Source organism: Hyla sarda, chromosome 7 (assembly GCF_029499605.1).
Source record: "Hyla sarda isolate aHylSar1 chromosome 7, aHylSar1.hap1, whole genome shotgun sequence".
Classification (NCBI taxonomy): Eukaryota; Metazoa; Chordata; class Amphibia; order Anura; family Hylidae; genus Hyla; species Hyla sarda.
The window spans coordinates 161198575-161226555 of NC_079195.1; the positions used below are offsets into that span (position 1 = coordinate 161198575).

The following is a 27981-nucleotide window of genomic DNA, read 5'->3' on the forward strand; positions in this document are numbered from 1 at the left end:
TAAAAATGACACTGTATCTTTATTCTGTAGGTCCATACAAATAAAATGATACCCTACTTATACAGGTTTGATTTTGTTGTACTTTTGGAAAAAAATCATAACTACATGCACAAAAATGAATACATTTAAAATTGTCCTTTACTGACCCCTATAACTTTTTTATTTTTCCGCATACAGGGCTATATGAGGGCTTATATTTTGCGAGGTGATCTGAAGTTTTAATTGGTACCATTTTTGTTTTAATCTGACTTTTTGATCGCTCTTTATTCATTTTTTTTACGGTATAAAATGTGCCAAAAAATTAGTTTTTAAACTTTTTTAAACTTTTTTTTCTTACATTTTTAGTCCACTTAGGGGACTTTTAGGAGGAATCGCTTGATTCCTCATACAGATCAATGTGGTTCCATAACACCACATTGATCTGTGTGCTCTGCGTTCGATTGATAAAGCCTGGTCCTGCCAGGCTTTATCATTGTCAGAGCTGCAGCAGCAGCAGGAGGAGAGGTAAGCCTTCCGGCTACCTCAGCAGTGGATCCCCCCCAGGATCGTGCTGTGGGGGGGCGATCCACCCCACTGGACCACCAGGGACGGGATAAAGGCACCTTTTAGATGCCACTGTCAGCTTTGACAGTGCCGATCTAAAGGGTTAAAAGCCGGCCGCAGTGATCGGCGGCACCCAGCTACAGGAATCAGCTGGGGGCCGGCCGGTATGATGCGGGCTCGTGCCATACCCCATTAACGGCACATGGACAAGTATAGACATCCATGGTCGTTAAGGGGTTAAACACCAGAAAAAACGCCACTGTATTTTCCTGCGTTTTTGTGTTTTTTCTGGCGTTTTTACCTTTGTGTGGAAATTGCATTTTTGGCCCCTTTGGCAGTTTCCCTGTGGGCGTTTTTTTGGGAATTTTGTATTGTACAAATATATATAATAAATATATATGTATAGAATAAATATAATAAAAAAATAAATATGTTAATAATGTATTTTAATAATGTGTTTTATAAAGTGTTTTATTTTTACTACTTTTTTAAAGTTTATTTTCTCTATTTTAACATTATTTTGGTACTACTACTACTCCCAGCATGGAACAGACTGTTCCATGCTGGGAGCTGTAGTACCTAAGCTAAGGACAGATCGCCCTGGGTGTAACTCCTGACACCTGTTGCAATCTTCCTTTATATTCCTGCTTTCTGCAGTGTTCTGCATCGCTGCTCTGTACTCCGGCCAGTGATGTGAATAGAAATTCACAGATTTTCACAGAAATTCACAGATCGTGCTGGCCAATCACCACTCTGAGCGACATATATGAATCTGCGATGTGAATTTCTTTTCACATCACTGGCCGGAATACGGAGCAGAGATGCGAAGAGCTTCAGAGAGCCTCTCCATATCAGGAATATAAAGGACGATCGCAACAGGTGTCAGGAGTGACACCCACTGAGATCTGTCCCTTACTCCAGGTACTACTGCTTCCAACATGGAGCACACTCTGCTCCATGCTAGAAGCTCTAGTACCTGCATTAATAGACAGATCACAGCAGGTACACAAAAAGACAGGAGGGGCTCAACTTAGTGCAAGCGGGGTGCTACCCAGTGAAAAAACAACGGAATATCTAAACCAGAAAAAGCCATCACTGATAGATGGTAGCACACCCAGTATGATTAATTGAAAATGTTTATTGATACAAAAAATACATTAGAACATGCAATTTCACACAAGAAAGAATTTAAAAGCAATAAAATCCCAGCACACAACTTAGGGGAGGGCAATGAACCTGACACCCGTCCTCAGTAATACAATGAATGACCTGAGTGTAGGGTCTGCGGATCATATACAAAGAACAGTAATGCAGAAAGCAATGATATCAATATGGGGTATGTATCACAATAATATTATAGCCAACCATACACTAACTGACTGCAACATTGCACTATGCTAGGTTACCACACAGACCAGACATCAAGGGCCAAATGAATATGGAAGAGTAAAGGAGGACGGGGTCACCAGATCACCACGCGTTCCGTTGCCACACAAGGGCAACTTCCTCAGGGGTGGTTGTGTGAGAAGACATTTTGAGTATTTATAGATACTTTAATTAATGAACATACCTGACTAATGTTCCCAATCTGGCCTCCATGTGCTTAGATGGCGTTTTGTGGCATCACAAACGGAATGCGTGGGGATCTGGTGACCCCGTCCTCCTTTACTCCTCCATCTTCATTTGGCCCTTGATGTCTGGTCTGTGTGGTAACCTAGCATAGTGCAATGTTGCAGTCAGTTAGTGTATGGTTGATATTGATATCATTGCTTTCTGCATTACTGTTCTTTGTATATGATCCGCAGACCCGACACTCAGGTCGTTCATTGTATTACTGAGGACGGGTGTCAGGTAGGAGAGGGGGTTCATGGCCCCTCCCCTAAATTGTGTGCTGGTTTTAGTAAGCCAGAGATTTTATTGCTTTTAAATTCTTTCTTGTGCGCAATTGCATGTTCTAATATATTTTTTGTATCAATAAACATTTTCAATTATTCATACTGGGTGTGCTACCATCTATCAGTGATGGCTTTTTCTGGTTTAGATCACAGCAGGTGTCACTCCTGACACCCATTGCAATCATCCTTTCATAATGTTTCCACAAATATGAATCTGTGATGTGAAGAGAACTTCACATCACAGCACAGTACAGTGACGGGCAAGGGACTGGAGTAGTGCGGCTGGCCGCCCACTTCTCCAGATTATAAAGGACGATCACAACAGCGGTCAGGAGGGACAGTCTGTTCCATGCTGGGAGTAGTGGTAGTACCTAAATAATTTCCAAACTAAAGAAAATAAAGTTGAAAAGTAGTAAAAATAATACACACTTTATAAAACACATTATTAAAATACATTAATAATAAAAAGTTTCACAAAATGAATAAAAAAGAAAATATATAAATTTTTACAAATACACAGCCCCTTTATCCATTTTTATATTGCCGGCTACATTTTTATGTCCCTGCCTGCTCACATAAATTGGTCCCTGATTGAAAATAATAAACATTTCATTCTAAAAAAAAAATTATTTGTGCCCTACAATTTATTCCATCCCTTCTGTATCTTTTTTTTTTAGTTTTTATAAATAGTCACCTACGAAATTTAATAAAAAAAAGCTAACCACCCCTTTTTTGGATCGCTAAAGTAAAAAAAAGAATAAAAACCGCTTGCAAAAGTGTCAATGTTAAAACCCACATGGCTTTTTTTTTTTCACTCCCATAGACTTCTATTTCTTCGATTTTCCCCCAAAAACGCCAAAGTCTCAACATGAGGTAGTTTTTCAAAAACTGCCAGGGAGCCCAAAATTGCTAAATAAATAAATGGAAACTTAGCCTTATAATGTTATAGATCACTCAGTAATGCTCAGTAATGCTAGTAATGATAGTACTCAACCTGAGTGTTTATTCAATGTGTAATATTTATGCGACAAATAAAAAGTATATGCAATTATGTATGACATAAAGTGCAATTGTTAGAAAACCACAGGGCCCTTGGGATTGCCTCAAAGTAAGCAATATGCATAGACAATAATATAGCCTAATTAATGTTTTTGTGCAAATTAATGTTCTATAAAAAGAACAAAGTTCATAGACATTTCAATAGAACATTAATCCTTTATTCTTTATAATATACTAGCTGAGTACCCGGCGCTGCCCGTTTTTTCCTACCTTATCCTTATGGGGGAGGAAAAGAAACAAAGGAGGTAGCTTTTGTGCTCATATCCCATCCTTAAATCCTGACCCCATATCCCCTCCTCATATCCCGACCTCATATCATGTCCTCATATCCCTTCCCCATATCTGACCTCATATCCAGACCTCATATGCCTTCCCCACATCCCTTTCCCATATCCTGTTATCATACCTAATCCTCTTTCTAATTCTAATCCTCTAATTTCTAATCCTCATATCCCATCCTGAAAATAAAAGGGGTGTGGCTTAAAGAGTGGGCATGTATTTGCAAGATGGGGCATGGCAGGAGATGTAGAGCAGAGCTTGTGGAGTAAGGTACTGGAATCCTATATACTTGCATGGGACTTGAATCAAAAACCCCATCCTTCACATATGGGGGTAGGTTAGTAAAAAGTAATGTGACCAAGTATTATTGAAATATCTTCAGCCATACGGAAGATATGCTGGAACATAATTTCCCATAGATTTGCATTGGACTTTAAAGAAAAACCCTGACCCTTGCAAATGAGGGTAGCTTAGGGTTAAATTAACCATCCTATATTTTTAGTGGACTAATAAGTAACATGTGACCATGAATTATCAAAATCTCTCCAGTTGTTAGGGAGTTATGCAGTTACATATATTTCACATTTGTATGGTACTTTAAACAAAAACCCCAACTCTTGCAAATTTGGGTGGATAAGGGTTAAAATACCTATCCCATGTTTTTTGTTGACATGTAAGTAACATTTGCACCAAGTTTCATGTTAATATCTTCAGCCGTTTAGAAGTGATGATGGAACATACACACATACATACACACACTGGGGGAGATTTATCAAAGGATTTAGACTGGTTTTTCCTGTCTAAATTTGTCGCACAGAAAATCGCAGTCTAAATATGTGCGACTTTTCCTCTAGAGGAATTTTAGAACATGATGCATGCAAGTCTATTTTAGACGTAAATGCATTGGAAAATGCATTGGCGCTGAATTTATCAAGTGCGACTTTTGTGCGACAAGTCGCATCTGCCCAAAATACGCTGAAATGTCAGACCATGTTGGAGCAGGTCTAAATGCAGTTTAAGCTGTAGACCCTGAAGTCTGAGAACAGAATTTATCAAGGGCTGTGAGACCTTTGATAAATTAGGAGCACAATAGACAGGAGACTAACACATACGCTGGTCTATAAGCAGACCCAGAATAGACTAGATTAGTAAATGTCCCCCACTGAGTTTTACATATATACATACAGTGATCCCTCAACTTACAATGGCCTCAACATACAATAGTTTCAACATACAATGGTCTTTTCTGGACCATTGTAAGTTGAAACCAGACTCAACATACAATGCTACGGACAGTCCGGATCTGTGATACCTGTCAATGGCTGGAAGATCTGACCAATCCGAATGGACATTTACTGGTAAAACCCTTGTATTACTGAAGCGTATGCACTGACCGGTGCACTGACTGATGTCTGATAGCGATAGTACAGGGAGGTATTACATGTTCTGTACTCTTTACCTGTACCAGGGTTACCTGCTCCTTTGGACACCAGGTGAGGGCGACTCCATGTTACTTTTTTGGGACATTGCCTGTACTGTACAGGACCCCAAAGAAGCTCCTGTCCTCTACATAGACCAGTGTTTCCCAAGCAGGGTGCCCCCAGCCTTTGGCTGTCCGGGCATGCTGGGAGTTGTAGTTTTGCAACAGCTGGAGGCTCCCTGCTTGGGAAACACTGACATAGGCAGTGATTTATAGCTCCCAGCAGATCTTTCTTACTTTTATATGTAAGGACTTGCTTTATCTATATTAGTTATCTACTTATTTTTCTTTAATCCTCACTTTTTCCTATTTTTTTTATGACATTTTGGTGGCTTCAGAACCAATTACCAGGTTTCCATAGAGTTATGGTCTCAACATACAATGGTTTCAACATGCAATGGTCGTCCTGGAACCAATTAATATTGTAACTTGAGGGACCACTGTATATATATATATATATATATATATATATATATATATATATATATATATATAACCCAATGGGGGAGATTTATGATTATTTATATATTGTAGACACAGTTCTATCCCTTTACACTCTTGTCTATTGTACACTCTTGCTCAGAATTTACTAAGGCTGTGCACTCCTTTGATAAATCTTGTGCAAATATAGAGACGCCCCCCTCCCTCTACCGTACACTCCTTTTCTACCTCACAGGAAAAGTGGACGTAGGGATTTTGTTCTATTGCTTTGATTAGAGATGAGCGAACTTTTCAAAAATTTGATTCGCCGATTCGCCGAATTTTCCGATAAAGTTAGTTTCGTTTCGTTTAGTTTAGTTTTTTTGGCGGCGAATCTATATTGAAAAAAGGCTATTTCTAGCCTACATACAGCCTATATAGGGATATAGAACACTTTTCTGTGTTCAAAAACGCATATGAAGTGTGCTGGGTTAGTGAAATAATACTGTTATTCAGAATAACATGCATATTACCGGCATCGCTTTTAGAATCACTGCCGCACAGCAGCACAATTACAGAGCCTGGTGGTGGCATCAGTGTCAGGAGACCATATAGTGACGGAATGACACAGCGTGGAGGTGTTGGCAGCATGAGGAGACCATATAGTGACTGAATGGCACAGCGTGGAGGTGTTGGCAACATGAGGACACCATATAGTGGCTGAATGACACAGCGTGGAGGTGTTGGCAGCATGAGGAGACCATATAGTGGCTGAATGGCACAGCGTGGAGGTGTTGGGAGCATGAGGACACCATATAGTGGCTGAATGGCACAGTGTGGAGGTGTTGACAGCATGAGGACACCATATAGTGGCTGAATGACACAGCTTGGATGAGGCTGAAGCATGAGGACACCATATAGTGGCTGAATGACACAGCGTGGAGGTGTTGGCAGCATGAGGAGACCATATAGTGGCTGAATGACACAGCGTGTAGGTGTTGGCAGTTGAGGACACCATATAGTGGCTGAATGACACAGCTTGGATGAGGCTGAAGCATGAGGACACCATATAGTGGCTGAATGACACAGCGTGGAGGTGTTGGCAGCATGAGGAGACCATATAGTGGCTGAATGACACAGCGTGTAGGTGTTGGCAGTTGAGGACACCATATAGTGGCTGAATGACACAGCTTGGATGAGGCTGAAGCATGAGGACACCATATAGTGGCTGAATGACACAGCCTGGAGTTGGCTAATGCACGAGTACACACCAGGGCTTCACAATCCCCCCCCAAAAAACACCACAATTTTAGAAATGTTTGAAAAAGATTTTCGATAGCGGGTGCTACCTATGAGAAAATTTGAAATTACCAGACCCAGGCCCAGCAGCGCCATAATTTTTTTATTTGAAAATTAAAACAAATTTTGAGTGTCCCGGACCCCAGCGTGTGGGTACGAAGGACCAAATCCAACAAGCCCTCACAGCAACATCAGTAAAGCATATATTGCCTGAATGACACAGCCTGGAGTTGGCTGATTCACGAGTACACAGCAGGGCTTCACAATTCCCCCCCCAAAAAACACCCCAATTTTAGAAATTTTTGAAAAAGATTTTGGATAGCGGGTGCTACCTATGAGAAAATTTGAAATTACCAGACCCCACAGCAACATCAGTAACCCATATATTGCCTGAACGAAACAGCCTGGAGTTGGCACAACCCACAGCAGAACCCACAGCATAAGATACTTCTTTAGGAGAGGGAACAGCATAGGACAAAGGCAATGGGAGGACAGGGACTGCTCCCAGGCCATGCCAACTGAGGGCTGTGTCTGAGGAACCCACAGACTATTGACTGGGGGTGTCAGATGTCACTTGTGATGATGTGGATGAGCGTATTAACCAATCGACGACGGCAGATGGGTTGCTGGTGGAGACACAACCGCTGGCTGATAACGGGAGCCTCTCGCTGCGACTTCTGCTGCCACTCGCCCCAAGTCTGCTGCCAACTCTGCCTGAAGTATTTAGGCCTCTGCCACTCCTCTGTGCACGTCCTCGCACTTCTCTGCCTGACATACTTAGTGCGTTTATGAGGGTATTACAATACGATACACTACTCTTTAAACAGTATTTGTCTAGAACAGCAGCAGGTGATTACTTACGGCTGGCCTTTCACAGTATGTAGGCCCTTGACAGATTAACAGGTACTAGATGGTACAATACTTGGATGTACCTATGCGGTCTGCACTGATGAGGGCAGTAATAAGCGTAACTATACGCAGAAAAAACTCAGTATTTTTGTAAAACACCAGCCGGTGAATGCTATTGTTTGGACTTTGACGGTATGGAGCACCTTGACAGATTAACAGGTAGTAAATGGTACAATACTTGGATGTACGTATGCGGTATGCACTGATGAGGACAGTAATATGCCTAACTATTAGCAGAAAAAACTCTGTATTTTTGTAAAACACCAGCCGGTGGATACTATTGTTTGGACTTTGACGGTATGGAGCACCTTGACAACTTAACAGGTACTAAATGGTACAATACTTGGATGTACCTATGCGGTATGCACTGATGAGGGCAGTAATAAGCGTAACTATACGCAGAAAAAACTATTTAAAAAAAAAAAAACAGCCGATGAATACTATTGTTTGGACTTGCACAGTATGTAGCCCCTTGACAGATTAACAGGTACAAAATGGTACAAATGCACTACAGTCCACTGAAAAATCACGTATTTCTGAACAGCAGCAGGACCCAACAGGGCAGTACCACAAAAAAAAAAAATCCAGGGATTAAACCCTAAATTGCACTCTGTCACGCAATTCTGAGCAGCAGAAGATTTGTGGAGCAAAAAAATAAACTCAATTGGGTTGAAAAATGAGGAGATAAGATGCTTCAGAAAGTTCAGGCAGCTTGGAGATCTGTATGAGGCAGCTGACAGCTATCTGCCCCTCTCTGCTGCAATGCTCAATAACGTGAATAGGAGGTTTAGCTATCAATGATCCTTCTCAGTGTAACAGCACAGCACTCTGCACTCCTGCCTTTTCCTAATGCTGATGTGACTAGCAGTTGCAGTGTAACGCTGTGGTATGAGCTATTCACACACACACAGTCCCGTCCTCTCCATCTGAGTGCATAGATGAAATGAAGAGAGGCAAGATGGCCGTCTATTATATAGGGGCTGTGACATCACAGGGGTCAGTGAACACTGATAGGCTGCATCTCACATGTGATTCAGGGTCATCCCTCCTACCTTCATTCCCGCCGCTGTTTCTCCCCCTCCCATAATCCCCTGCCCCATGTACTCACATGTGGATCCGCCATCTTAGGTCTCCAATAGCCTGGAACCCTGTAAAATGGAGTTTAATGAAGCGATTCGTGCGATCGAATCGCGGCGATATTCGCATTCGTTGCAAATCGAATTTTTCATGAAACTCGTAACGAATTCGAGTTCGTCAACTTCGATTCGCTCATCTCTAGCTTTGAGGCGAGGATTCCATTGAGGTTTTTTGTCCATCAGCAAAAACGCCAGAAAAACTGTGAAAAACTTTTGTTAGTTTTTCCTGCATTTTTTTTCTTGCTTTTTTGCTGGTGTGTGGAAACAAAAAAATGTACTTTGTTGTTTTTTTTTCCGAAATTTAGATATGTGAATGCGGAGGACTATGTCAGATTTGGTGGATTGCGATGATGAATAGCGTTTTTTTTTTTTTAAATGTCAATAAAAGGGTTAACAAGGCCTGTGGGGGAGTGTTTTTTTGATACATTTTTTTTTAAATTTGTTGTGTTTTTTTATAATTGAATTTCCAGGCTTAGTAGTGGAAGGCGTCTTGTAGACAAAATTCATTACTAAGCTTGTAGACAAAATTCATTACTAAGCTGGGGGTTAGCGTTAGCCCCAAAACAGCTAGCGCTAACCCCCAATTATTCCCCCGGTACCCACCGCCACAGGGGTTCCAGGAAGAGCTGGTACCAACAGGTCCGGAATGTAAAAAATGGCGCTCCTGGGCCTAGGCGGTAACAGGCTGGCGTTATTTTGGCTGGGGAGGGCCGGTAACAATAGTCCTCGCCCACCCTGGTAACGTCAGACTGTTGCTGCTTGGTTGGTATCTGGCTGATACTGAAAATAGGGGGAACTCTATGCATTTTTATTTATAGGTTACCTCTATTTTCAGAATCAGCCAGACACCAACCAAGCAGCAACAGCCTGACGTTACCAGGGTTGGAGAGGACCATTGTTACTGGCCCTCCCCAGCTTAAATAACGCCAGCCTTTTGCCGCCTAGGCCCAGGAGCGCCTGTTGGTACCGGCTCTTCCCGGCACCCCTGTGGTGGTGGGTACCGGGGTAATAATTAGAGGTTAGCGTCTATAAGACAGCTTCCACTACTAACCCTGAAAATTCAATTATAAAAAACAGACACATTGAAAAAAAAATTTATTTAAAAAAAAACTCTCCCCCACAGCCCTCATTAACCCTTTTATTGAAATTTAAAAAAAACGCTGGTCATCATCGCAGTCCACCAAATCTGACGCAGTCCTCCGCATTCATGTATCTGAAATGAGAAGAAAAGGAAAACAAGAAATATGGGTTAGTACATTTATTTTGCTCTCCGCTGGGAAGAGCACACATAATGCAGCATGTTCCTAAACAGGGAGCCTCCAATTGTTGCTAAACTACAACTCCCATCATGGGGGCTGTAGTTAAGCAACAGCTGGAGTCTCCCTGTTTGGGAACACACTGCCAGAAAGGCTCTGTTCCCATTATGCACAATGCATAATGTGAACAGAGATCTGTCCCTCTGCCCTTGGATTACTACTCCTATCATTTTTGGAAGTTGGTCCCCTAAACATCGAGCATCCACATGTGGCAGCAAATCACCATCTCCTACTGCGTAAAATCTGAGAGTTTCTACAGACTATTTTTATATGATACTGTGATAAATGTGTATGAATGGTATGCAACTTTATATAAATCATATTGTACATTGAATGTATATAATCTCGAGAAACATATACATACAGACACTCATCTAAAACCGACACCCACACACATAATACATCTGTGGAGGAGACCTGTGGACTCCTCTAACAGATGTATTAAGGTTGACCAGATCACGTTACATAACGAGCTCAAAAGTGAACAATATATAGTGAAGGTACAAATATATTATTTTCGTTCACATATAAATAAAACATAATTCAAGTGTTCATACAAATTCACAATCTCAGATTTAAGAAAACGATATTGTCCAAACAAAAAATATGGATTACTGTGCTAACAGATTAAATGAAAGAGATAGGCTGGTGGAGCTATCCATTAGAACGGTAACCTCAGGATAAAAGCCTGAAGCACACCCAACCACAAATGAAACTGTGACTGCCAACACTGAATTGCACTTGCCATCCGCATTCTTAGACTTGGAGAAACTACTAAAAAGCGAGGTCCAACATCATCTTGACCTCAAAAACATGAGAATATATTTACAAAATAACATCATACCTAGAGGACTGCGTCTAATACAAGAACCTGCATTTAAGAATGATGATTGCTTTGTAGAAAAATGGGAGAACCTAATACATAGCTTCTCAGTTGAGATGATGAGCACATTATGTGAAAAAAAGAGAAGAACTATGCAAAGATCTAGATATCAAAATAAAGGAACGCATATCACAACTCCAACCATACAAAAACGGACGTGATTTTATCAGAATGGACAGATTACTCACAATGCGGATCCTGAACATAGAAAAAGAAACCTTGGAGAGGAAGACAAATCAATTTGAAAGGGACCAAAACGATTATGAATCGGAAAACATTAAGTTTTGGAAGAAGACTAACAAAGAAGATGTGTATAAGGAAAACGAAAACACACACCACAGAAAAAGACTAGGAGAAGAGGGAACCCCTAAACCGACCTCACCATCTAGAACGAACAATGGGAGATCCTTTTTCAACACACGATTCAACTCGAAAATAGGTCCCAACATACAAAATCAAAAAATGTCAGCAGAAAAACGAATACATGTGGGGGAAAGAAACGACTTAGATACCATGAAAGGAGATACCCCAGAATCATGGAATAACACTCAAACCATGGGGGAATGCCCACTTTTATCCAAGAAACTCACAAGAAGAATACCCACACCCAGAGATAGATGGATAATGAAACCCATGGAAACGAACTAGAAAAACTAGGAAGAACAGAACTACCTGACCCCCCAAAAAATCACACAGTCAACTCAATAGAAACCAAAAGGTGGGAACATTCCATAGAGGAGCCTGACCATTCTGTACCATCAGGTGACAAGGATTTGGAGATTTTGTTACAACAAGCTAGAGAATGTACCTCTCTAGCACTCCCTCCCACGTCCTTCTCTAATATATCACAAGAGCCCAGTAGACCACCTTATGAAAACATAACACCTCTACCTACCATACCATTGGACATTCCATTTAACTTATCATGCATCACTGTGTATGATACTCCGAGAGGAGAACAAGAATTCTCAGAAGGCTCACAACAGGACCAAATTATACAAGATGACATTATATTAGAGAGTATATACCGGTCATCCCCTAATTTTTTTTGGAACTTCCCAACCATATGACCACCACTCCAACGCACCAAGCACGAGCCGATCCAGTAACCAAACTTATAATGAACTATTACAGTCCGGCACGAATGAAAAGGAAAACACCTGAAGAAGAACAAAATGAGGATGCCGAGGAAAGAGAAAGAAACAGCAACAGAAATACGAAAAAGAACAAAAAAAATTACTAGAAATATTCAACCTGTCTAGTCATAACCTAAAAGAGGCAGAATGAGAAGTCCTAAGTAAAGGACTCTCCTTCTGCCCAAATGGGAAAATCGACAAATTTAAACTTTTTGTAGAGCTAATTAACATTGGCCAGACATTTTGCTATGACAACTTATCAAACACCACTCCCTCCTTCAGAAGGCAATACATGTACCGGTCTAATCCCTCCCCCCATTCACACAGACTTGAAGCCAAAATCAACATTTTTCCATACACACCATAAGGAACCCTTCCTGGAAACAATTTTCACATTGGTCTCTGATGAATTTTGGAACATAAACAATAATAAAAAAGAGACACAGAAAACCAAAGGAAATTTAACAAAAGACCATACAGCAGATATAAAATCTTTAGCAGAAAATAGGAGAATTGTCATACGCAGCGCTGACAAAGGAGGTGAAGTGGTCATTCAAGACCGAGTAATATATGTGACGGAGGCACTGAGAATCATTTCTGTTCAGATTATTATATTGCTCTCCCAGTAGACCCCCTCAAACAATATCAAGAAGAATGTCACCACATGATAGAAGAAGCATTCAAAGGTGGAGTTCTCAATAAAAAGGAAAAAGAACATCTAAAAATCCAAAACCTCCCACATTTTATCATCCTTAAGGATAAAAAAAAAACACCCGGTCGACCCATAATTTCTGGGATAGGTTCAGTGACAAGCAATCTTTCACAATATGTGGATCTTCTATTACAGAAGTATGTTGTCAATCTCACATATTTAAAAGACAACCCTAATTTAATTCAGATTCTCAGTGAACAGGAATGGAAACCAAATTGCAAATGGGCAACACTGGATGTAGCGGCATTATATTCGAACATCCCCCATCAGAAAGGCATTTATGTAATCAAATCCATTCTAGAGAAAGATCAAGCAATGCCACAGGAACAAAGGAATTTCATCACTGATAGTATAAAATTCATCTTGGAGCACAATCATTTCCAGTTTGAGGACAAAATATATAGACAAACCACAGGTATAGCAATGGGAACACGTTTTGCCCCATCCTTTGCAAATCTTTATATGGGGGCCTATGAAGACAAACTCATTTACAGCGCACACCGGTAGAGGAACAACATCATCTTGTACAGAAGATATATAGATGATCTGCTTTTCATCTGGAAAGGTACAACAGAATCATTCAAAAATTTTACTGAATATCTAAACACCAACACATGTAATGCCACATCTATAGAATACTTGGACTTAGAACTCATTTCAGAAAAATCTACAATTATCACAAACACTTATTTCAAAAGCGTGGACTGTAACAGTCTCCTGGAATACAAGAGCTGCCATTATCACAAATGGAAGAAAAATATCTCTTTCTCAGACTTTACAGAAATTGTACCAAACTCTCAGATTTTGTATCACAAAGCAAAATCATAATAAAGAGATTATTGGAAAAAAGGTTATCCTAAAAAGATAATCCAAGCAGTTTATGAAAAAACACAAACATTCATTAGTACTATAGTCAAAGACACACAAGGAAAAATCCAAGTAAAAAAAGAACAAGATCAATACAAGTACAACTTTATTACGGCCTATGCTGCGGATAAACAAAAAATGAACAATATAATGGAAACACATTGGAAGATCCTATTGCAAGACCCTATGCTTAAAAAAGTACTACCTAAAAAACCAGGCTTCACGTATAGACGTGAAAAAACTATAAAAAATATTGTGGCTCCAAGCCGCCTTAGAGAAGAAACACTGATGAATAAGACAGAAAAAGCGACCATGGACCAGAGCGGATGTTTTAAATGCGGAGTGAAAAACTGTAAACTTTGTATAAATATTAATCACAATGCTAAAACATTTAAAAGCAATCAAACGGGCGAAAAGTTTATTATTTATTTAATAGAATGCGGATGTGGCCTACAATATATCGGACGGACTTCACAGACTTTGCGAAACCGCATGAGTGGACATCGCTTTAATGTCACACATAAATGTGTCCCAAAACACAGTGTATCGAGACACGCAACTGATAAACATAATAACAACTTTGAAGAATTTAAACTGTGGTGACAGATTTGAGAGTCTCTGCAGAAGAGAGTCATTCTGGATTTTTAAAATGAACACTTTAACTCCACTGGGTCTTAATGAGAATATTGACAATATATAATAAGATACAGTTCAATATACATCTAGGACTCAGTACTGAAAAACCATCAATTTGAATACAAAAAGACAAAAATAAACACAACTCCTAACTTCATTCATTATCAAATGTATACTACCCTAATACACATTACTAGCAATGCAACAGTATATCACATTAAAATCAAAGACATAGGAAGAAAAACAATGCAACGGAATATCACATTCTAATGCAAAAGTATATCACATTCAAATCCCTGAATGTATATCACATTTAAACAATGCAACAGTATATCACATCCAAATAATACAACAGTATATCATAATCAAATTCTTCATTTTCGAACCATATACAATCAAACACAGTATATGTTATTATAACAAACACAGCATATGCGATCTTAACAATTTCATGTAGCCCACAACAAATACAGCATATGCGGTTCCGACAAATTCATATAGCCCCATACCGGGACTCATTTTCTATCCGCTACTATGCTTTTTGTAGAAATATCTGTTAATCAGGCTTCAAAACCTGATATATATAAACTCCCATACTGTTGAAGTTCTACTAATTGTATTACAATTTTTTTTTATGATAGCAGAAAAATGCGCTACAGTATGCTTGAAAAAGTATCTAAGTAAAAACACCAGTCGGTGAGTACTTTTTGCCTGGACTTTAACAGTATCTAGGCCCTTGACAGATTAACAGGTACAAAATAGTACACTACTTAGATGTAGGTATGTGGTAGGCACTTATGAGGGCAGAATAATGCACTACAGCACGTTTAATAAACGTATTTGAGTAAAACACCAACCTGTGATTGCTTTTGGCTGTCCTTTCACAGTATGTAGGCCCTTAGCAGATTAACAGGTACAAAATAGTACATTACTTAGATGTAGGTATGTGGTATGCACTTATGAGGGCAGAGAGATGCACTACAGTATGTTTAATAAACGTATTTGAGTAAAACACCAGCCAGTGATTATTTTTGGCTGTCCTTTCACAGTATGTAGGCCCTTGATAGATTAACAGGCACAAAATAGTACACTACTTAGATGTACGTAGGTGGTATGCACTTATGAGGGCAGAAAAATGGGCTACAGTATGCTTAACCCCTTAAGGACCAAGGACGTACCGGTACGTCCTTGGTCCTGCTCTTCTGATATAACGCGGGGTTACACAGTAACCCCGCGTCATATCATGGCGGGCCCGGCGTCATAGTGAAGCCGGGACCCGCCTCTAATAGCGCGCAGCGCCGATCGCGGCGCCGCGCGCTATTAACCCTTTAGCCTCGCGCTCAAAGCTGAGCCGCGCGGCTAAAAGTGAAAGTTAAAGTTCCCGGCTAGCTCAGTCGGGCTGTTCGGGATAGCCGCGGCTAATCGCGGCATCCCGAACAGCTGACAGGACAGCGGGAGGGCCCCTTCCTGCCTCCTCGCTGTCCGATCGCCGAATGACTGCTCAGTGCCTGAGATCCAGGCATGAGCAGTCATCCGGCAGAATCGTTGATCACTGGTTTCTTATGAGAAACCAGTGATCAACATAGAAGATCAGTGTGTGCAGTGTTATAGGTCCCTATGGGACCTATAACACTGCAAAAAAAAAGTGAAAAAAAAAAAGTGAATAAAGATCATTTAACTCCTCCCCTATTAAAAGTTTGAATCACCCCCCTTTTCCAATAAAAAAAAAAACAGTGTAAATAAAAATAAACATATGTGGTATCACCGCGTGCGGAAATGTCCGAATTATAAAAATATATCATTAATTAAACCGCTCGGTCAATGGCGTGCGCGCAAAAAAATTCCAAAGTCCAAAATAGTGCATTTTTGGTCACTTTTTATATCATTTAAAAATGAATAAAAAGTGATCAATAAGTCCTATCAATGCAAAAATGGTACCGTTAAAAACTTCAGATCACGGCGCAAAAAATGAGCGCTCATACCGCCCCATACACGGAAAAATAAAAAAGTTATAGGGGTCAGAAGATGACAATTTTAAACGTATTAATTTTCCTGCATGTAGTTATGATTTTTTCCAGAAGTCCGACAAAATCAAACCTATATAAGTAGGGTATCATTTTATTCGTATGGACCTACAGAATATATATCAGGTGTCATTTTTACCGAAAAATGTACTACGTAGAAACGGAAGCCCCCAAAAGTTACAAAACAGCGTTTTTTTTTCAATTTTGTCGCACAATGATTTATTTTCCCGCTTCACCATAGATTTTTGGGCAAAATGACTGACGTCATTACAAAGTAGAATTGGTGGCGCAAAAAATAAGCCATCATATGGATTTTTAGGTGTAAATTTGAAAGAGTTGTGATTTTTTAAAGGCAAGGAGCAAAAAACGAAAATGCAAAAACGGAAAAACCTCCGGTCCTTAAGGGGTTAAAAACTCTATATTTTTGCACAACACCAGCAGTACACAACAGTACTGCAGCACATAAATGCTGTGTACTAAACACAAAATTTCACTCTGTCAAAGACTATTAGGAATGGACTGCTTGGTATTATACCATCTACAGACTAGTATAACCAGCAGATGATTTGTTATGGAACAAAGACACAGAATTGCGCTGAAAAATTATTACTGCCTCCTCTGCTAAGGTTTGTGAAGTTGAGACAGCTTGTCGAAATGTATGAGGCAACACACAGCTATCTGCCCCTCTCTGTAATACAATGCTGAAGAAAGTAACTGGGAGTTTAATGGCTGCAGTAAAAATCCTTTTCAGTGAAAAAAACACTGCTCTCTGTCCACCAGAATGCTGATGTGACTAGGATGTAAAACATTGCTGGAATGAGCTTTTCTGTGTAACACACACACAGCAATGTCTGACCTATCTCTATGCAATGTAATGAATGATATGACAAAATGGCTACTGAATATATAGGGCTGTGACATCACAGGGGTGACTGGCTGCTAATAGGCTGTATCCTGCATGTGATTCAGGGTCATCCCGCCTACTTACCTTCCCGCCTTGCCTTCCCAGCGTTCCTTGCCCCATGTACTGACATGTGGATCCGCCATTTTAGATGCCCTGGAGCATGGACCACAGTAAATGGATTTTAATGAAGTGATTTGCGCAATATTTACATTAGTTGCGAATCGAATATTTCATTAAATTCGTGACGAATTTGGGTTCGTCAGCTTCGATTCGCTCATCTCTAATTGTAGTGTAACGAAGCACCGGAACTCAAAAGCGGAATTTTTTTTTTACTTAAATCTCAGTATTGCAGCCTTATTTCTTAAAATGTTTTATTTTTCAAGTTGTGCAAAAACATTGCCTAAAGGAGGGAAATGACCTAACATAACAAAGTATCCATTATTTACTTAATTGATACCTCATTGCTCCGGCACCACCAGTCTGGTCTTCCCCACCTGTGTATAGTTTACTACATTGGTGAAGTTCCCATATACACATATGACAACTGCAGCCAATCACCACATCAGTGTACAGTGTAAGACCACTGAGGTTAGTAATTCCCTGCAGCGGGCACATATGTGGCAACCTCACTGCTGCATCCAAGCAAACACAGCTTAATGAGGAGGACTAGAGTGGTGGTTTCAGGGGAGGCAGAGGATATTTTAGGCGAGGCTTTTGTTATGATTTTTTATAATATTTCCTTGCTTTGCTTAACCCCTTAAGGACGCAGGACGTACTCAAACGGCCCCTTTTCCGAGTCCTTAAGGACTCAGGACGTTTGAGTACGTCCTGTCAAATCCCGGCCCCCCGCCGCTAGCTGGAGGGGAGCCGGTGCCCGATGCCTGCTGAAATCGTTCAGCAGGCATCGGGGCATATCGTCCAGGGGGGTCATTATGCCCCCCCATGTCGGCGATGGCCGCAGATCGCTGGACAATTCAGTCCAGCGATCTGCGGCAGATTCCGGGTCAATCGGGTCTCCAGTGACGGGTCAATCGGGTCAGAGACGGCCCCGAACAGCCAGAGCCTGCAGGGGTGAGGTGGCACTGGTGCCACCTCACGATCGCCCTGATTCGTCGGCCGGATTACCGGCCGACGAATCAGGGCGCCTGCTGCGGGTGTCACTCCCGCAACCCGCTCCGCCCCTCTTCCGGAGGACGTGAGCGGGTGCGGGACGTGCACCCCGGGTGCTGGGGACCCCGATCCCCGGCGTCCATGTTGGGATCGGGGCCCCAGGAGCGACGGCCGCGGCGGCGACGACGAGGGACTGACTTGTGCGGCTGGATCGTTGGAGGTGAGTGACAGCCTCCTGCTGTTGTTTAGCAACAGCTCCCAGCATGCAAAAAGGGCATGCTGGGAGCTGTAGTTATGCAACAGCAGGAGGCAGACCACCACAACTCCCAGCATGCCCTTATGGGCATGCTGGGACTTGTAGTTTTGCAACAGCTGGAGGCACATTTTTTCTATGGAAAAGTGTACATTCAGCTGTTGTGTAACTACAACTCCCAGCTTGCACCAACAGCTAAAGTGCATGCTGAGAGTTGTAGTAGTGCATCTGCTGGTTGCATAACTACAACTCCCAGCATGCCCGTTTGCTGTCGGTGACTGCTGGGAGTTGTAGTTTTGCAACAGCTGAAGGCACACTGAGTTATGTAGCAAACCAGTGTGTCTCCAGCTGTTGCATAACTACAGTCCCCAGCATCCCCAGCCAAAGTAGTATGCCTCCAGCTGTTGCATAACTACAAGACCCAGCATGCCCTTCCGCTGTCCGTACATGCTGGGGGTTGTAGCTTTTGCAACAGCTGAAGGCACACTGGTTGCAAAACACTGAGTTTGTTACCAAACTCTGTGTTTCACAACCAGTGTGCCTCTAGCTGTTGCAAAACTACAACTCCCAGCATGCACTGATAGACCGTACATGCTGGGAGTTGTAGTTTTGCAACAGCTGGATGTCCCCCCCCCCCCCCCCCCCCAATGTGAACGTACAGGGTACAAGTATCCGGCTGCAAGTTTGAGCTGCGGCAAATTTTCTGCCGCAGCTCAAACTGCCAGCGAGAAACTACTGTGAACCCCCCGCCCGTGCGACTGTACCCTAAAAACACTACACTAACACACAATAAAAAGTAAAAAACACTACGTATACACATACCCCTATACAACCCCCCTCCCCAATAAAAATGAAAAACGTCTGGTACGCCACTGTTTCCAAAACGGAGCCTCCAGCGGTTGCAAAACTACAACTCCCAGCATGCACTGATAGACCGTACATTCTGGGAGTTGTAGTTTTGCAACAGCTGGATGTTCCCCCCCCCCCCCCCCAATGTGAACGTACAGGGTACACTCACATGGGCGGAGGATTACAGTAAGTATCCGGCTGCAAGTTTGAGCTGCGGCTCAAACTGCCAGCGTGAAACTACTGTGAACCCCCGCCCGTGTGACTGTACCCTAAAAACACTACACTACACTAACACACAATAAAATAAAAAGTAAAAATCACTACATATACACATACCCCTACACAGCCCCCCTCCCCAATAAAAATGAAAAACGTCTGGTACGCCACTGTTTCCAAAACGGAGCCTCCAGCTGTTGCAAAACAACTACTCCCAGTATTGCCAGATAGCCATTGACTGTCTAGGCATGCTGGGAGTTTTACAACAGCTGGAGGCACCCTGTTTGGGAATCACTGGCGTAGAATACCCCTATATCCACCCCTATGCAAGTCCCTAATTTAGGCCTCAAATGCGCATGGCGCTCTCACTTTGGAGCCCTGTCGTATTTCAAGGCAACAGTTTAGGGCCACATATGGGGTATCGCCGTACTCGGGAGAAATTGTGTTACATATTTTGGGGGGTATTTTCTGCTTTTACCCTTTTTAAAAATGTAAAATTTTTGGGAAAAGGCATTTTAGGTAAAAAAAAATTATTTTTTTTACATATGCAAAAGTCGTGAAACATCTGTGGGGTATTAAGGTTCACTTAACCCCTTGTTACGTTCCCTGAGGGGTCTAGTTTCCAAAATGGTATGCCATGTGTTTTTTTTTTTGCTGTCCTGGCACCATAGGGGCTTCCTAAATGCGGCATGCCCCCAGAGCAAAATTTGCTTTCAAAAAGCCAAATGTGACTCTCTTCTGAGACCTGTAGTGCGCCAGCAGAGCACTTTTCACCCCCATATGGGGCGTTTTCTGAATCGGGAGAAATTGGGCTTCAAATTTTTTTTTTTCTGCTTTAACCCTTTGTAAAAATGTAAATTTTTTGGAAAACCAAGCATTTTAGGTAAATTTTTTTTTTTTTTTTTTACATATGCAAAAGTTGTGAAACCCCTGTGGGGTATTAAGGTTCACTTTACCCCTTGTTACGTTCCCCAAGGGGTCTAGTTTCCAAAATGGTATGCCATGTGGTTTTTTTTGCTGTCCTGGCACCATAGGGGCTTCCTAAATGCGGAATGCCCCCAGAGCAAAATTTCCTTCAAAAAAGCCAAATGTGACTCCTTCTCTTCTGAGACCTGTAGTGTGCCAGCAGAGCACTTTTCACCCCCATATGGGATGTTTTCTGAATCGGGAGAAATTGGGCTTCAAATTTTTTTTTTTCTGCTTTAACCCTTTGTAAAAATGTAAATTTTTAGGGAAACCAAGCATTTTAGGTAAATTTTTTTTTTACATATGCAAAAGTTGATAAACCCCTTTGGGGTATTAAGGTTCACTTTACCCCTTTTTACGTTCCCCAAGGGGTCTAGTTTCCAAAATGGTATGCCATGTGGTTTTTTTTTTTGCTGTCCTGGCACCATAGGGGCTTCCTAAATGCGGCATGCCCCCAGAGCAAAATTTCCTTCAAAAAAGCCAAATGTGACTCCTTCTCTTCGGAGACCTGTAGTGCGCCAGCAGAGCACTTTTCACCCCCATATGGGGTGTTTTCTGAATCGGGAGAAATTGGGCTTCAAATTTTGGGGGGTATTTTCTGCTATTACCCTTTTTAAAAATGTAAAACTTTTGGGAAACCAAGCATTTTAGGGAATTTTTTTTTTTTTTTTTACGTATGCAAAAGTCGTGAATCACCTGTGGGGTATTAAGGTTTACTTTACCCCTTGTTATGTTCCCCGAGGGGTCTAGTTTCCAAAATGGTATGCCATGTGGTTTTTTTTTGCTGTTCTGGCACCATAGGGGCTTCCTAAATGTGACATGCCCCCCAAAAACCATTTGTCGCTCCTTCCCTTCTGAGCCCTCTACTGCGCCCGCCGAACAATTAACATAGACATATGAGGTATGTGCTTACTCGAGAGAAATTGCGTTTCAAATACAAGTAAAAATTTTCTCCTTTTTACCCCTTGCAAAAATTCTAAAATTGGGTCTACAAAAACATGCGAGTGTAAAAAATGAAGATTGTGAATTTTCTCCTTCACTTTGCTGCTATTCCTGTGAAACACCTAAAGGGTTAAAATGCTGACTGAATGTCATTTTGAATACTTTGGGGGGTTCAGTTTTTATAATGGGGTCTTTTATGGGGTATTTCTAATATGAAGACCCTTCAAATCCACTTCAAACCTGAACTGGTCCCTGAAAAAAAGAGAGTTTCAAAATTTTGTGAAAAATTGGAAAATTGCTGCTGAACTTTGAAGCCCTCTGGTGTCTTCCAAAAGTAAAAACACGTCAATTTTATGATGCAAACATAAAGTAGACATATTGTATATGTGAATAAATTTTTTTTTATTTTGAATATCCATTTTCCTTACAAGCAGAGAGCTTCAAAGTTAGAAAAATGCAAAATTTTCAAATTTTTCATCAAATTTTGGGATTTTTCCCCAAGAAAGGATGCAAGTTACCACAAAATTTTACCACTATGTTAAAGTAGAATATGTCACGAAAAAACAATCTCGGAATCAGATTGATAACTAAAAGCATTCCAGAGTTATTAATGTTTAAAGTGACAGTGGTCAGAATTGCAAAAAATGGCTGAGTCCTTAAGGTGAAAAAGGGCTCAGTCCTTAAGGGGTTAAGGTTTTGTAAATCTAAGCAAACCCATTTGAAAAGCTGGGTTCACTTATGTCAGGCATCCCATATGGAAATGCCTGTTGCAACAAGCTTGTTTTTTTTGCAACTGACGTCCCACCTGTTGCCCCATAGGCAAAATGAGACACCATGGTCAATCTATGGACTGATTGCATAAGTTCACTGAAAGAATCAGATGGCACTCACAGTTATGCAGTGTCTTCTTTATTCATCACGACAGGTTATAGATGCAAATCTGGCCAACAGGCCATTTCACGCTAATCGCACTTCCTCATGACCTCTAATTAGTGTGAAACGGCCCCTTGGCCAGAATTGCATCCGTAACCTGTTGTGTGGATTAAAAATGTCACTGCATAACCGCGAGTGCCATCTGATTCTTTCTATGAACTTATGCAATCGGGTTGTGTTCTTAAGGTTTATGGATTGAGCACCATGGACAATTGGCAGCATGATGAGAAAATACTTGTAAGTGCTCCAGTACACCCTTATCTGCATCTTGGCATGAGAGGCTGTGCTGGTGTTCACTAATGTCTACCACTGCCTCAATCTATGAACCGTCTGACTCCAGTTTGGTTTTGCTGGATCAATAATTGATGTATGCAGTGTTATTTTTTTAACTCACCAAATTCATGTTTCAAGGTATCAGATCTATTCATACAATATCTTACCCCAGTTTCAAATGTTAAAGGGGTATTCCAGGAAAAACCTTTTTTTTATATATCAACTGGCTCCAGAAAGTTAAACAGATTTGTATATTACTTCTATTAAAAAATCTTAATCCTTTCAGTACTTATGAGCTTCTGAAGTTAAGCTTGTTCTTTTCTGTCTAAATCCTCTCTGATGACACCTGTCTCGGGAAACGCCCAGTTTAGAAGCAAATCCCCATAGCAAACCTATTCTAAACTGGGCGTTTCCTGAGACGGGTATCATCAGAGAGGATTTAGACAGAAAAGAACAACCTTAACTTCAGAAGCTCATAAGTACTGAAAGATTAAGATTTTTTAATAGAAGCAATTTACAAATCTGTTTAACTTTCTGGAGCCAGTTGATATATATAAAAAAGTTTTTTCCTGGAATACCCCTTTAACCCCTTAAGGACGCAGGACGTAAATGTACGTCCTGGTGCGGTGGTACTTAACGCACCAGGACGTACATTTACGTCCTGTGCATAACCGCGGGCATCGGAGCGATGCCCGTGTCATGTGCGGCTGATCTTGGCTGCTGATCGTAGCCAAGGACCCGCCGGCAATGGGCGACGCCCGCGATCTCGCGGGCGTCCGCCATTAACCCCTCAGGTGCCGGGATCAATACAGATCCCGGCATCTGCGGCAGTGCGCGATTTGAATGAATGATCGGATCGTCCGCAGCGCTGCTGCGGGGATCCGATCATTCAGAGCGCCACACGGAGGTCCCCTCTCCTTCCTCCGTCCGGCTCCCGGCGTCTCCTGCTCTGGTCTGAGATCGAGCAGACCAGAGCAGAAGATAGCCGATAACACTGATCTGTTCTATGTCCTGTACATAGAACAGATCAGTATTAGCAATCATGGTATTGCTATGAATAGTCCCCTATGGGGACTATTCAAGTGTAAAAAAAATGTAAAAGTAAAAAAAAAGTGAAAAATCCCCACCCCCAATAAAAAAGTAAAACGTCAGTTTTTTCCTATTTTACCCCCAAAAAGCGTAAAAAATTAATTTTATAGACATATTTGATATCGCCGCGTGCGTAAATGTCTGAACTATTAAAATAAAATGTTAATGATCCTGTACGGTGAACGGCGTGAACGAAAAAAAAAAAAAAGTCCAAAATTTCTACTTTTTTAATACATTTTATTAAAAAAAAAATTATAAAAAATTTATTAAAAGTTTTTTATATGCAAATGTGGTATCAAAAAAAAAGTACAGATCATGGCGCAAAAAATTAGCCCCCATACCGCCGCTTATACGGAAAAATAAAAAAGTTAGAGGTCATCAAAATAAAGGGATTATAAACGTACTAATTTGGTTAAAAAGTTTGTGATTTTTTTAAGCACAACAATAATATAAAAGTATGTAATAATGGGTATCATTTTAATTGTATTGACCCTCAGAATAAAGAACACATGTCATTTTTACCATAAATTTTACGGCGTGAAAACGAAACCTTCCAAAATTAGCAAAATTGCGTTTTTCTTTTTAATTTCCCCACAAAAATTGTGTTTTTTGGTTGCACCATACATTTTATGATATAATGAGTTATGTCATTACAAAGGACAACTGGTCGCGCAAAAAACAAGCCCTCATACTAGTCTGTGGATGAAAATATAAAAGAGTTATGATTTTTAGAAGGCAAGGAGGAAAAAATGAAAACGTAAAAATTAAATTGTCTGAGTCCTTAAGGCCAAAATGGGCTGAGTCCTTAAGGGGTTAAGTCCAGCCGCGGCTCATATCCCTTCCTGCTCCCGTATTTATTTATTTTTTACAAATTTGTTAGATACAAATTACAGCATATCTATGGCATCCTTTTGTTCCTGCTACCCAACAAAATGAGTTAAGCTGCCTGTGCATCCCTTTTTCCTCAATGGAAAGTTTACAAAAAAAAAGTAAAATTGGTAAAAAAAAAAAAAAAAAAAAAACGCCCCCCACATGGCGTTTTTCACTCCTATAGACTTCTATGGTAGAAAAACGCAACGATTTTCCTGAAAAAACGCCATGGTCTCAACATTCTGAAAAATGCACACCAAAAAAGAAAACACACTTAGGTAAGTAACTGTGCATGAAATTGAGAACACCGATAAGAAGAGATTGAAGCACAGCAAGAAGGATTATAAAAAATGCTAAACTTTATTTAATTCATGAAAAAATTATGGATATAAAAGACAGCAAAATAGAGAAATAAAATGCAAAAGAGGCACCAGATACAGCAGAACAACAGTGGGCATAGAGGCTGGCTAAAGAACAGCATATATGGTATCATGGACAGTTGCTAAGAGACAAAAGATAAAGACATTGGGCATCAGGCAAAAACGCCTGAGCCTCAATTACTAGTAGATGTGTCCAGAGACTGCCATAGATAAATCATGCAAAAGTAACAACATGGTACAGGATGCCAGACCATACCCACAAGACCCCAACGATCGTTTCGCTTATCCAAAATGCTTCCTCAGGGGGCTTCGAAAAACGCGAATCAGGAGTGAAAAAGCACCAAACTAAAAAAAAAAGGGCAAGTATATAAAGCATTTTGCAATTCCCTGTTGAATTGCAGCTAACATCTGGCCACAGAGTTTTTTCCCCGAAAAAATGCAGTGCAGCAGATTTGGCTTTTGTTTTTTGTTTTTGTTTGCCGTTTTTGCAAAAAAATAAAAAAGGTAGCGGAAGCTTCATCTTATAGACACTTGTTTTTATTTTTAGAAATAATGTGTTATGTACACACTTGGTAGCTAAGGAATATAAGAACATTCTCCAGATCAGGGGAATCTTTACATCACTGGGCTGTTCATTATTGTACTTATTAGGAATATTTTATTTTTTCCAGTTATAATAGGCATGTTTTATGAGGACAAAGGACGTCAAGATTTTGTGTTCACCATCTACCACTGGCTCCAAGCACTTGCTATATTTATTGTATATCTCTGGTCTGGATTACCCATGATGGTAAGCAAATAAAATGTCAATTGTTTGTCAATCATGAGTAAATGTACTGCACATGAACAGATCAAACCTAAAATATCTACTTTTGTTTGGTTGGAAAATGTTTACAATAATTTAGACTTCTTAATATTTTAGGGTTTTCCTGTCTGTGTATGCATACAAATGTTTCATCTTCTCTGTTCCTCTGCACTATTAGTTATTCCATGCATTACTTGTATACCAGCCATATTGTATTGTACCGATTTACACAGTTTAGTTAGAATGCAGAATTGCAATGTACAAAACAGTATTTTATAGACCATTTAATGGCATCTTGCATCATATTTTGTTATCTATAGCCCTGGCTTTAAAATCAACCCATTACATTTAAAATGCAGTCTACAGGCAGCATGGTATAGTGCGGGAGCAACCGCACAGATAGATATCAATAATTGTAGGCAGTATTAATAATAATTTATTAAACCTCGTTCTGGGCTTAGAAGTCCAGTTGTCGGTCATTTACAAACTTACCTGTATGAGTGTCTAAACAGAGATAGCTGGTTATCATTGAGTGAGACCATCCATTGGTTTCAATGAATAACTTACTAGTTTTCTCTCTCTCCCTCTCCCTCCCCCACTTTTGCTATCTCTTTATATATTATGCAGGGGGTGCTTTTCTTCTGCCAGGAGTTGACTCCAGAAACCCCCGCCTAGCTTGGTACACGTTGAATACACTATAAGTGATTCACTCACAAAGAGAAGTATCTTGGAACAGTGAAGTAGTTGAATGTTTTAAAGGGAAGCAATCTTAGTCACATTGGGTGCATCTGCAGCATATTTCACACTGCAGATGCACCCGCCGCCGGCAGTCACAAGAGTGACTGCAGAGCAAGTTCTGAATGTCCGCTCCTAACGGCAGATTTTGCCACCACAAATGGACACACAGAGCTACCAGGTGGGGGCTTGCTCTGCAGTCACTCTGTGACTGCAAGTGATGGGCGTATCCACAGTGTAAAATACGTTGCGGATGCGTCCAGTGTGACCATGCTTTAAACAGTTAGATGTAAACTCCTTATGGCATAAACACAAATACAGCAATACAAAAATGTCTCTCCCCCCCCCCCCCTTCAAATTGGAACACACTAACAATCTAAACTCTAGAATGTGACACGGTCTCTGCACACCTTCTCACACTCAACTAGCACATGCATACACACTATAATGATGTGCACTAAACAAAAGGTTAGGCTGTAGACAGATTTTAAAGTAAAATGTACAAACGTTGCAGCCCAGTTGCCGCAGATATTGGCACACTTTAAAAATTGTGATGGCACTTAATAACAAAAGACTCACATATTGTACACTTAATTTAATAACAACAAGAAGACAAATTCCAACAGTCGCTAAGTTGTGAGTCCTTATTTGTCACTATCCAAGCACAGCTTAACCAGCAGGATATGAAGGGTTACTCACACTTCTGCTGCTTAGTTCAGGCTTCCAACATGGAGCAGCATATAAGAGGGATGTCACACAGGGAGTGGGCTCAGTCCTCCTTTCTTTCTCAGTTGCCAGCTTTCTCTCTTTGCCTGTGACAGATGCTGTACTAACCAGCACAGGTGTAAGTCTCTTCTCATGCAGGCCACCTTGCACTGTCCACTGTCAGTAAAATAATTTTTTTTTGCATATGATAGAGCAGGTAAAATAAATAAGATTTGTAATTTACTCCCTGTATTTTTTTATGACAGTGCCTTTAACCTGATTGACAGTGGATTTAACCTGATCATTATCTCACCCCAGGAAGTTTCCCCCCCCCCTTTCCCTCCACAGGGCTGCATC

At 40.8% G+C, this 27981-nt stretch overlaps 1 protein-coding gene across 3 annotated transcripts in view; it reads left to right on the plus strand.

Annotated features, from left to right (window-relative positions):
* Positions 1 to 27981, plus strand: part of UNC93B1 (unc-93 homolog B1, TLR signaling regulator) — a 153020-nt gene that overhangs the window by 112918 nt on the left and 12121 nt on the right. For all 3 annotated transcript variants that reach the window (XM_056531136.1, XM_056531137.1, XM_056531138.1), the window contains one exon: positions 26051 to 26169. In XM_056531136.1, coding sequence (XP_056387111.1) covers positions 26051 to 26169 — 119 coding nt within the window. The remainder of the gene's footprint in view (positions 1 to 26050; positions 26170 to 27981) is intronic.